At 36.7% G+C, this 12,847-nt stretch overlaps 1 protein-coding gene across 1 annotated transcript; it reads left to right on the plus strand.

Moving 5' to 3' along the window:
- Positions 1–1,330: 1,330 nt before the first annotated feature.
- Positions 1,331–3,625, plus strand: LOC113279240. The gene has a single exon (XM_026527942.1). The coding sequence runs from the start codon at positions 1,331–1,333 to the stop codon at positions 3,623–3,625; it is 2,295 nt and encodes a 764-aa protein (XP_026383727.1).
- Positions 3,626–12,847: the final 9,222 nt, after the last annotated feature.

A 12,847-nucleotide genomic window follows, 5' to 3' on the forward strand; every position in this document is an offset into this window, starting at 1 on the left:
ATCCTTTCTGGAATCAAGTGTCTAGTACTAGTAAGAGGCTTGATTCTTATCAAAAGAATGTCACAGTCAACATTTTTTCCTGGATGTCGTAAAGGCTTGGGAATTTGGACTAGATTGTGAAAGGGAAATGCCGGCCTGGAAAGAGAGAAAGTTCTCAAAAATCATTTTTGTGTTTGTTTAACACTTTACTTTATATAATTAACAAGTAATTTGCATAATGAATGAATTCATTTGATTAAGATACTCCACTCTGAATACAAAATTTGATCATTTCATTTTTAGCCACTACCTAACAATTGATGTTTTGTTGGTAACTATGTATAATACTAGTACTCAGAGACTCGGACCCCTCTTTAACCTTTTCTAAAACACATATCCTACATCGGAATTGCAGAGATGGATGTTTTCCTTTCTTTTCGAAATAGTATATGTTTGTTTTGTTTGACTGTATACCACCATCACATTGTTTTGTGTAGATATAAAAAACTTTTCAGAATTCGGGATCCTATGCTCCTTTGAAGTAGGTCCAATTCTCCCCCACACTCACATGTGCACCTATTTTTGAAGACATGAATTCATATTATGAGTCTTAAGTAGTTAATTAGTATCTTATCTGAAATTGGCCTGTAAGGGTGTCCAATATCCCATTAGATTCTAGGTATCTGAGCTATCTCAGAACTCTCCACTCTTTATATCCTTCAAACTGAAAATGATTTGCATGTTCTCTCGATATCCTTGCTTATGTATCTTCAAACATAAAAGATGTGAGTATTTAAGTTCGCTCAAGACCTTTTTATGCTATTTCTGCAGGTGGAAGATTCAAACTGAGATTTCATAAGGAGTTACTGCAGCTGCTATTGCTACTCAGGTATGGACCTCTTCTTTATTTAGTTTTCTGTTTTGGGTTGATTTTAGTGAAGTTTAGATTCTTTTTTGTGTTTATACCATGAATAAAGTTATGTTTTGGTCATTGTTATAGTTTATTCAACAATTTATCCCATGATGAAGTATTGTACAGTTTGTGTAGGGTTATGGAATGTTTCAGCAATATTGGATGTTATAATCATCTCTACTGTACTAGTTTCTAGGGTATCATGTAATAATTATGATGTTTTGTGCATAGAATACTGTTTATTCTTTATATGGATGGTGTAGATGAACTACTGTGTAACTTTTAACATGGATATTGTCGTCTTTAGGAATCATAATATAGGGTTATCAAATATGTCTTCTTGATAAGGAGTGGATGAGTTGTACCCGTAATTCTGGTAAATACATACAAGGTGTAAGTTCATTCATAGAGTTCGTCCATAAAAATGGTGGTGACAGTATGGTGTTCTCCTGTCCTTGTAAACGTTGTAAGAATGGTAGAGGAAAGTTTCCACTTAAGGAAATTAGTTATCATTTGCTTAAGAATGGTATTGTCCCAACGTATACAATGCGGCGTTTTCATGGTGAAAGATCAGTTAGGGCAGTTGCTGAGAATGTGGGAAATATGGCAGAGAATGTAGGAAATGTAGATGAGAATGTAGGAGATGTTGGTGAGAATGTTTGTGAGAATGTTGATCCTAGTGTAGGTGAGAATGTTGATCCTAGTGTAGATGAGAATGCTAGGACATACAGTGGGGTTCACAGTGATGTTGGCTCCAGCAGCAGCAACAAAAGAAGGTCTTTTTATGAGCGTGCAAGAGAACCTTTGTACCCATCATGTCCTAAAGAGAAGACTGCACTATATGCCGCTATAAAATTGAATAACATAAAGACCCAATATGGATTTTCAGACAATGGTGTCACTGCACTATTGGAATTAATGAAGGAGTTGCTTCCGGGAGATAACACACTGCCGTCTAAGTATCATGATGTAAAAAAGATGATCCAAGAACTGGGGATGGATTACATAACCTATGATGCTTGCGTTAATGAATGCATTTTATACTGCAAGGAACATGCATCACTGGTAAAGTGTCTTGTTTGTCAAGAATCTAGGTATAAGAAGGTATTCAATGATGAGAGGAAACTTACGCAAGTTGCTCAAAAGACATTGAGACATTTTTCGTTGATTAAGAGGTTACAAAGGTTTTACAGCATTCCGTGGATAGCAGAGGCTTTTTATTGGCATCATAGAGAAAAGTCAGATATGAATGTTATGCGCCATCCAGTAGATTCTTCAGCTTGGCAATGTGCAGATAACTTCTCTCCGGAGTTTGCTAAGGAGCCAAGGAATGTGACACTTGGGATTTCGACAGATGGCTTCAATCCGAATGGGTGTTTCGGACTTAGTCACAGCTGTTGGCCGGTTATTTTATGTCCGTACAACCTTCCTCCATCGATGTGTATGAATCGAGAGTTCTCGATGTTGTGTTTGTTGATTTCAGGACCAAGAGCACCTGGTAAATACATTGATGTGTATTTACAGCCATTGATAGATGAGTTGTTGCAGTTATGGAATCAAGGTGTTATCACGTATGACTCTTACACTAAAACTGAATTTTTGATGAAAGCAAGACTCTTATGGGCTATTCATGATTTTCCGGCATTAAGAACTTTAGTTGGGTGTGTTACACATGGATATAACGCTTGTCCAACATGCGGAGAAGGGACAGTTTCTGAATATCTGCCGTATAGTAAGAAGATTTGTTACATGGGACACCGAAGGTGGCTGCCAGCGAAGCACAAGTATCGAGATGATAAAACACATTTCATTGGAGGGGTAGAGCATGGTTCAGCTCCATGGCCACTAACAGGGCTGCAAATTCAGGAGATAGTAGCAAATATTAGAACCAAAAAGGGTAAGGGCAGGCCACCATCAGCAGCAAGTCTGAAACGTAAAAGGAAAGTTGTGGTCGAGAATGAAGATGTTGGTGATGTAGAAGATCAGGTTCATGGCCACTCACTATTCTCTAGAAGATCTATTCTTCATGATTTGCCAGATTGGGGTTCAAATGCAGTCCGGCATGTTACAGACGTTATGCATACAGAGAAGAACATCACTGAGCATCTCATTAACACTGTTATGGGTAATAGCAAGTCAAAAGACAGTCTTAGTGCACGTAAAGACATGGAAGCCATGGGGATTAACAAGAAGTTACGGTTGAAAGTAGATGAAGTGACCAGTAAAACGACAATGGAAGATGGTACTTTTGCCATGACAAAGAAGGAGAAAGTCGTGTTTTGTACTGTTTTGAAGAACTTAAAAGTTCCTTCTGGTTTCTCTTCCAATCTCCGCAGCAGTGTCAGCGTCGATCCTCCCGAGATAAAGAATTTCAAATCCCATGATTACCATGTTGTCATGCAACATTTGTTTCCTTTGCTGGTTCATACGGCGACTTCATTACCTAAAGCAACTGTGGTAAAGGGGATGTCTGATCCATGGAGGAGACGTAAGTGGGAGTTACGAATAGCATATTATGATCCATATCCCACTTTTGAAGCAAGGACCTCGCGTACTCCTCCAAATGTAACTGATGAAGACTGGCAAACATTCTGTCGCAACGAGGAGGATGAAAAAGTTCAGAAAAATAGAGTGGATAATAAGCGAAAAAGGGAGAAATACGATTATAGTCATACCTCCGGTCGCAAACCTCATAGTTTAGTGAGAGCTGAACTGGTGTGTGTACTTCATTGACAATGTTCTGTTATTTATGAATCTCAACTTCTTGACATTAGGGTACATGTAGATTATTGATGAATGTATTAATCAACTCATCGCATATATAAATTTAAGAGATGGAGAATCCTGGAGCAGAAATCACTACCTCTGATGTGTGGATTAAAGCCCATACACAAGAGGGTGGGAAAATACTACCCAGTGCGCAGGAATACTATGTGAGAATATTGTTTAACTATTTTCTTCAACCACACACTAGTTTGGTAATTTTATATTTAACTGAATACAATTTCTCGACATTACTGGATGATCTTAAGAAGGCGCAGCTAGATATTAAGGAAAAACAAGATTCAGGTTCTTCTGTAGATGAATCTGATCCATTGAATTTAACTTTTGGGAAGGATACAAGGGGACGGGTTCGTTCTGTTGGTGTTGTTTCTCGTACACAATATGATTATTCGGCTCCTCCACGTGCGAAAGTTGCTGAAATGAAGTCTAGGGATGGAGAGCTAAAGCATCAGGTGAACGATTTAGGTAACAAAATGGGGATTCTAATCGAAAGCTTTGGAGGCTTATGTCAAACTGTGAAGGATATCCAATCTGGACAAGCCTCATATATTGCCTCGAACCATATGGACAGTTCACAAGGTCACGCGTGTTCACCTGCTCATACTCCTTCAGCTGGCAATACAAGTTCACCTGCTCACATATCTGTAGCTGTTGAAACCATATCACCAGCTCGATCAGCTGTAGGTTCTGAAACTAAATGTTCATTGGTGAACATCAATGGTGATACTATTGTTGTTGGTAGACTTTGTACAGGTGAATCAGCAAAAACATCTCACGGCTCACCTGTAACGTCTAATCATGCGAATGTAGTGCTTGATCTCATTCCCATGCCAGATGAATTGACAATAAATGTTAACAGGTTTGTGCGCACCTTTCAAGATGTTGGAATTGGAGGTTTCGTGGTTCATCCAAAGATGTGCATCTCATATATATGATTAGGAGGGTCAAACTGTTTTTTTTGGAGAAGTTATGAAGATATCCCGTCCATCATATTTTGCATATATCAACGATAAACATATATGGCTTTTACTTTTTATGCTAATGTTCGGACGACTTTTTAATTTTCTTTTTTTGCTAATTTTCACACTTGTGCATTTGTGCATAAGAAGATTATGATGTAGTATGCGGCAGATTCTTATGCAACTATGCATAAGGAAGTATTTTACTTTTAACTGAAAAAAACTTGGTGTGTAATATATATATATACATATGTGTGTGTGTATGAATAGTTTTTGCTTCTTGCATTTGTGTGGTTCCTGTATATGTATATGTTTGTAGTTGTGCAGGAGTATAAGGTCAACTGAAGCTAGTAGCCATCCGGGGTATATCAATCCCTGGTAAGTTCATTTGGTTATGCTTGGAGCCCATTTTTGCTGAAATTTGTTGATATTAACCTTTGAATTTCACTTTCTTGCGAGATATTACACTTACTGATCTTTTTGCTACCGGATTATGCCGTTGACGACCTTTCTCTGGTAAGCAACATACCTTTCGCTCTTTTACGGATATCTGAAAATGGTGTCGCCCCAACATACCTTTTGCTCTTGTATTGATTTGAGCTGTTTTTTTCAGTCTAAAGGTCCAATCAATCTAAGCGGTTATGAAGCTGCAGTTAGGAATGGTGAAATGAAGTTGTGTGTGCTTGTTGTTGGTAAGGTGGTGATGTGAATCTTAGCTAAATTTGCAAGCAGAGATGCACTATATGGGTCTTATTGAGTTGCTGGTCCTGTGTAGTGGTTGCTTTCGAAACTGAGAAGATTATTTGCATGTTGACATTGCAGGTGCAGTTGGATACAAAGAAGCTAGTGGTGCTGGTCAAGATGAAGTTGCAGCTGCATGTGGACTGGTTGGCCTGGGATGCAGTAGCAAGTTGCAGGGACTGAGCTGTTCCGTGGAGCTGGAGTTGTGTTTGAAATGCAGTTAGGAGATTAAGATTGAAAGTCATGAGCAGATGGTGTTTGAGACTGTGGTGCTGAGAACATGATTACATGAGCTATTAAAGGTACGCAGAGAAACCTTGTGATGTTTTTCCTAATTTTCCTGTCTGAAATATATCGATGGAGTCTTGGAGATTATTGACAAAGAATACAAGAGTTGTTACAATTTATACATAGATTCTTCCAATACAAGTGTTGATTGTTGAGTAAAAAATTTACATGTTACTTTTTTGCTTGCAAGTGTGCGAGAACCATCCTCAGGGAGTTAGATTTAAAGATACTAAGGATGCTCACAAGTGTATAGAGCTAATGAATGTAAGATGGTAAGTACTGCAACACTTTTGTGTCCAAAATTCTTTTTATCATCATAGTTGTTAGAGTTCGACACTAAACTAAGTTAGTCTTATTGAAATCAAGAGTAACTCATATGTATACCATGCATGTGTAGATGAACATATAGTTGTTTTCTTATCTTCTTTTGTAATTTTCTTAAATGTTGTTCGTATGTATGATTGAACATATCAATGTCAATATAAGCAATACTGCATATGAGTATTTGCAGAATATGATTGCTCTTCTAGTTATTCTCAAAGAGTTATTTGTAGAATATGATTGAATCTCTGGGTCATGGGTAGTTGCAGGATAAAATAGAATGGAGGGAATTTTTTTTTGACCAGGTCAACAAAGACCTACCTTTCTTTTTTTTGTTGTTGCAAAACATCAGCAACAGCTAGAAAATGTTGCTAAATTTGCACAAGTCGGTCTACATTGGCTCAGTCAAATATTTTCGCAATAGCGGTAATAATTCGCAACATCTGAGGCCAGTTGCTAATTTTTTATAGCGACTTTTGGGGTCAGTTTCGGTTGACTCAGTCAAGATTTAGCAACAAAGAGAAAAATTTAGCAACTGATGTGCCGCTGTTGCAAAAAAATTTGGTCGCAACTGGACGCATCTGTTGCGAAACAAAATTCGCAACAGCTACATTTCCATTGCGAAAATTCGAGTCGCCCCCTTCGCAACAGCTGCCTGCAGTTGCGACCCCGTTTTGCAACAGCGGGAGCCAGTTGCGAAAGCCATTTATTGTGTGTTGTATATAAGGGAGAACTCTAGCAACTGGGAAACCTAATCCCCACACCTTCTGTGTGATACTAGTTGTGCTAAGATAGAGTCGATTCTCCTTTAACCTTTTGTTTTTTCTTCTAAACCAGGTTAAAGACTTAAAAACTTCATTGGGATTGTGAAGCCAGACCGATACTACTTTCTTGTAGTTGTGTGATCTGATCTTGCCGTTTCTATCGTACGAGTATAATTTTAATTGGCTTGAGATTGATATCTCCGATAGGCAAGATATAAAAGAAATCACAAACACTTCGTCTCATTGTTTGTGATTCCGCCATATCTTTTTTCGCTGCATCGATTAAGATTATTGTGAGGTGATTGATAATACTAGGATGTTCTTCGGTAATATAAGTCTGGTTTATCAATTGGTTCCTATTCACCTTGATTTATCAAAAGACGGAACAAAACTCATAGGTATATTCGTGGGAGACGGATTTATCTATTACCGTAGACTTTTATGTGTGATACAGATTTGTTTATTAAAGTCTTCTACTTCGGGTCGTAGCAACTCTTAGTTGTGGGTGAGATCAACTAAGGAAATCAAGTACGTAGCATTCTGCTGGGATCAGAGACGTAGGAGCATAACTGTACCTTGGATCAGCGTGAGATTGATTGGGGTTCAACTACAGTCCAGACCGAAGTTAATTTGGAGTAGGCTAGTGTTTGTAGCGGCTTAATACAGTGTGTGTTTAATCTGGACTAGGTCCCAGGTTTTTTTTTGCATTTGCGGTTTCCTCGTTAACAAAATTCCGGTGTCTGTGTTATTTCTTTTCCGGATTATATTTTGTTATATAATTGAAATATCACAGGTTGTGCGTTATTCAATCAATTAGAATATCCGACCTTTTGGTTGTTGATTTAAATTGATTGACACTTGGATATTGGTCTTTGGTACCATCCAAGTTATCTCTCTAGTATTTGATAAAGACTAGCAGATTTCTATTTTCTTGAGTATATATCAAATCGAGAGATCGAGATATAAACTCTTTGATATACTTTTTATCTAGATTGAGTCTGACTGTCTAGTTGATTCTCTAGAAAGTATATTAGAGTTTGTCCATACATTTTGCTAAGCGAAATATTGGGTGTGGTTGTTGTACCCCGACTTTTTCAATTGGTATCAGAGCAGGCAAACACGTTAAAGACCTTATAAGTCTGTGTTTGTAAGCGATCTGACTCTATGGACAGTAGTGCTATCTCAATAAATGCACCACCAGATCCAGGGATTTCAGAATTCTCTTCCATGACTGATTTAATAAAATCTGTAGAAGAAATTCTATCTAAACCTCCTCCAGGTTTAAAATCCCTTGAAGTGTTCTCAGGGCTTGAAAAGAAACTAGAAAGCTTATCTCTTGATGTTGAGGTATACCTCCAGAAAGAACAAGAATCTCTTGATAGGTTGATTCTAGTTATGATGAATAATGTTCATGTTGAGGTTGATATTGATTTAATAATCAGTCATAGCCATGATCCTCCTATGTGTAATCCAATTGGTTGTAACATACTGAACGAATTACAAGAGGAGTTTAAATCCCAGTCTTTAGACTGCATCACCTCAAAGCATGAATCGATTCATTGCTCAATTCCCGATACTTCCCATCTAGATAATAGTATTTTCTTCTTTTATGAAGAAGCTAGGACGTCTTTTTTTATCAAAAGAGTTTCGCTTCGTAGTACTAAAAACTATCTGCAGAAACTGTTTTTTATAAGTTGGAAAACAAGAAATCAGAAACACAAATCTTTTTGGGTTCTCTTGAAGTTCTTTGATAGCCTTATAAAAACAATTCCTTGGGTGTTTCTCAACACTACAAGATGTAAGAGTTGCTAGAAAGAAAATCTTTCTTGGTGCCATAGTGATCAAGAAATTGTTCACCTCAACACAACTTGATTGTGTTGTAAGTGCATACTCACCAAGGAATGCCCTGCTATGTACACAGTGACGGAAGCACGAGAATTTGGGCACACAGATTATGTTCGGTAAGGCTGTAGAATTCGATTGGGTTCTTCTAAAAATGTATGTCTATAAACTTGAGAAATATTTGTATTTTTATTTGCTTAGAGTACTTATAGTGATTCATGTACCTTGCTTATCGTTCATTTCTACCTAACTTGATCTGTGTTTAAGGTTCCTTTGTGTTTAGGTTTGAAAATAGGAGTTCGGGATGTTTGGACTTCATGGTACACATACCAAGTATGCATTATTTAAAATCAAAATCCAGGGGTTTAAGTTCGCACACCCAGTTTGCAAACTGCTCCAAGTCATGAAAATTCGTTTGCAAACCCGTATGCATACTTGCCTGTAGACGTCGATATTCGGTAAACTTGTTTTGGCCGTAATTTCTTCGTCCGAACTCGGGATGACCTCATTCTTTTTTCATTCTCTTCCTCTTTGATTTCTCTTCAAAATGGAGATGAGAATTTCTGAATTTGGATGAGTTAAGATTGGTATTTGTCCTGTCTCTTTGTTTTGAGTGTTTTGGTCCGTTTCGTTGCACTTGTTCCACTTCTCTTGGACTTGGGCACTTGTATTCTTGGAGTAATACTCTTCTAAGCTCATTGTAGATTTTACAAGAATGTTGTTGGTGAATCACAAAGAAGTAAGTTCAAGAACGAGCAGTAGTATGCATTACTATGAGATTCTTGAATGTTCACAATCATCTTACGTGAACTGTAGTGCATGGTCGTTAATGACTTTGTATGTTCTTATTTGTTAAGAAAATCTTTTTATACGCCTTTGGTAGCTATTCTTGGTGTAAATCCGGGCGAAAAAGATTGATTCTACCCTCTAAGGACAAATCATCTTATATGTGCATTACGAGTTTGTCCTGATGCCTAGGAAACTTCTTATGAGAATTTATTCTTTTTTGAGAAGGATTACTAGAGTTTGGAATAGACATTATTGTGATTACACATAGCTATGTCCAACGTTTTCATCTTCATGTTTTTAGATTTATTGGTTTAAATTATAAAATTGTTTGGAAGATGATTTTTGCAGTATTAATCTTTATGGTTTTATATACTGCAATATTGTTTTGGGATATGTGTGTTGCATCCGTGAACTATGATTTTCCCATACCTTGTCAAAAGTAAAGTCTTTCGCATGTCGATATGCATGTATTAATAAAAGAATGAATAGACTTTTGACAAATAAAAAAGTTAAGCCTATTATGTCAATTATTGATGAAAGATAGGTTAAAATCTTTTGTTTGCAAGGATTATGTCTATTGAATGTCGTTATGCGAATAGTGATGGAATATAGAATGAATTCTTGTGTATTCCGCAGTATTGATCTTCCCTGATCCATATTTTTATGTATTACTGTGAGGCTCCGTAAAGTGTCTTATGTTGAGCACTAAACGACCAAGTTGATTATTTTTATGATTAGCTTAGTTTTTGTTCCGCGAGATACTTTATGTCGAGCATATTCAACTAAATTAATCATCTTGTTTGGTTATTTAGTTGTTGCTCCGTAAGTTTTCTTATGTCGAGCATGACCAATTAAATTGATTACTTTTGTGATTAGTTTGGTTGTGTATTTCGATTAGATTAATTATGGGTTCTCTTGTGATTAATCTAATTATATATTTTGAGTCTCCATAAGTTCACTTATGTTGAGCATTTTCGATTAAATTAATCATGGGCTCTCTTGTGGTTAATTTAATTGAGTATTTTGGATTCAAATTCATAATTGTATGTGATTTGTTATGTCCAAAGAAATCCTTATTTTCTTTCAAAATTAAGTTCGCTCTTGTTGTTCTTTCGGGAATAACATATTATGGGGGAGAGTTCTTAATTGTACTTGTGCTTAATTGCCAAATCTTTATGGGGAGTGCGGCTGCGGAATATTATATGGGTTATCTTGTATCTTTATAAACTCCTTGATGAATGCATTAAGATGATATGTGTTTCCTTATTTTGGTCATGAAATGTCTCTTTCGGAAATTTCATTAGGATCCCGTTCTTGTACCTTTGCCAATTTTATTGACAAAAAGGGGGAGAATTAATATGTAGTTCACACTACAAATACATATGGTTTTCGGATCATTATGTAAGGGGGAGCGGTTTCCATGTGAGATGGAGTATTGACCAAGGGGGAGTGATAAATATCACCATATTATTGTTGTTGAAGTTGTGATACAATTGAACTTTGACGTTGTGTAATGATACTATGACACTGTATAACAATGATTGAGAACTCTTGTTTTCTCGTTGTTATAGCTACAGATTTTCAACAACGATGATGTTGAACTTACAACCTTTTGGATCATTGGAGTACTTGGAAGTGACGAAGATTTCGAGTAATGCTGAAGATTAGACATGTGGAATAGGAGCTACAAAAGTTAATTTATTTATTTTCTGTATTCCATATGTATTGATAGTTTTGTCACTAAAATTGACAAAGGGGGAGATTGTTAGAGCATTGCTCGGCCGAACTCGCATGCGTTGCTATCTCAAGCATGTTTGTCAATGTTTAGTGATCAAAACTATAAGTCTTGATTTCTAGTATATTATAGCTAAGGTCTCAGACTAGGATAGAAAGTGTAGTTGAGCTCAAGAACTACATGGCAATCATCATACAAGACGAAGGACTACTCAAGAAACCGGTGGATCTTCATCGACTAAAAGGTATGTGGAGACTTGAACTTATTTATCACTCAAAAGTATATTTATCTCCTATCTTGAGACAAAAGTCGTTTTCTATACAGACTTATATTATACACATTTGCTATTTCGAGCCGAGTTTATCTCGCCTATCTATTTCTCGAAATATGTGTTGGTAAGCTTTCACTTTAGACAAGTTCATCTTTACCTAGTGACGAAAGTCATGACAAGTATCAATCACTTTGAAAATTGCTTACTTTGACGAAAAGTAGTTTGTGAATAACAACTATAGAATATCAACTCCTCTAAGAATGTTTCTATGATTGAAATGAGAGTTTAGATTATATAACCATTGGAGGATATAAGCATTGTTTTGGAAACACATATATGTATAAGTCCTTATTCCTTGAACCGAAGTTTGCGAACTTTGTTGATCAAGAGAACCGGCATGGTGGTGTGAGCCAAGTCCGCGAACTGGCAGAAGTTCTCATCCCGAGAAATTCTGCTGGAGTTTGTGAACTCCGTCCGTGAACTTAAGTCCGCGAACCCAGTCCGCGAACTTGAGTAGGTTATATCTAAAAACGATGTTTGTGAACTTATTCTTATATAAACTAAGGAATGCAAATTGCAAACCGTGGCTATCTAGTTCAATAACTGATTCGAGTGAATCAAATCGTTTTTGCTTCAATTCTGTCTTGTGTAGTTACATAAGATTTCCTTGCAATTGAGCAACTCTCCAACTAGTTAATTTGAGTCACTTGAACTAGTTATGGAAAAGAAGAATATGGTTGATATGAAAGTGATCATATGGCTAACCATTTGGTTGACTATTGTTGAACCAACAAATGTACAAGTTTGGGTACGGTTACACAAACCTAGAAACGTGCATTTCATTTGTGTGTAACAAGCTAGTTTTCGATCTAACGGTTGAAAGATATTAGCTTAAATCTAATCAGGTTTTCATCTAACGGTGAATATTGAATACTCTGTTACCAAGCTAACATTGATTGCAAAACCTGATTTGAAAGACTATATAAGGGAGAACTCTAGCAACTGGGAAACCTAATCCCCACACCTTCTGTGTGATACTAGTTGTGCTAAGCTAGAGTCGATTCTCCTTTAACCTTTGGTTTCTTCTTCTAAACCAGGTTAATGACTTAAATACTTCATTGGGATTGTGAAGCCAGACCGATACTACTTTCTTGTAGTTGTGTGATCTGATCTTGCTGTTTCATCGTACGAGTACAATTGTAATAATTGGCTTGAGATTGATATCTTTGATAGGAAAGATATAAAATAAATCACAAACACTTCGTCTCATCGTTTGTGATTCCGCAATATCTTTTTTCGCTGCGTCGATTAAGATTATTGTGAGGTGATTGATAATACTAGGTTGTTCTTCGGGAATATAAGTCCGGTTTATCAATTGGTTCCTATTCACCTTGATTTATCAAAAGACGGAACAAAACTCATAGGTATATTCGTGGGAGACGGATTTATCTATTACCGTAG

Source organism: Papaver somniferum, chromosome 5 (genome assembly GCF_003573695.1).
Source record: "Papaver somniferum cultivar HN1 chromosome 5, ASM357369v1, whole genome shotgun sequence".
Classification (NCBI taxonomy): domain Eukaryota; kingdom Viridiplantae; phylum Streptophyta; class Magnoliopsida; order Ranunculales; family Papaveraceae; genus Papaver; species Papaver somniferum.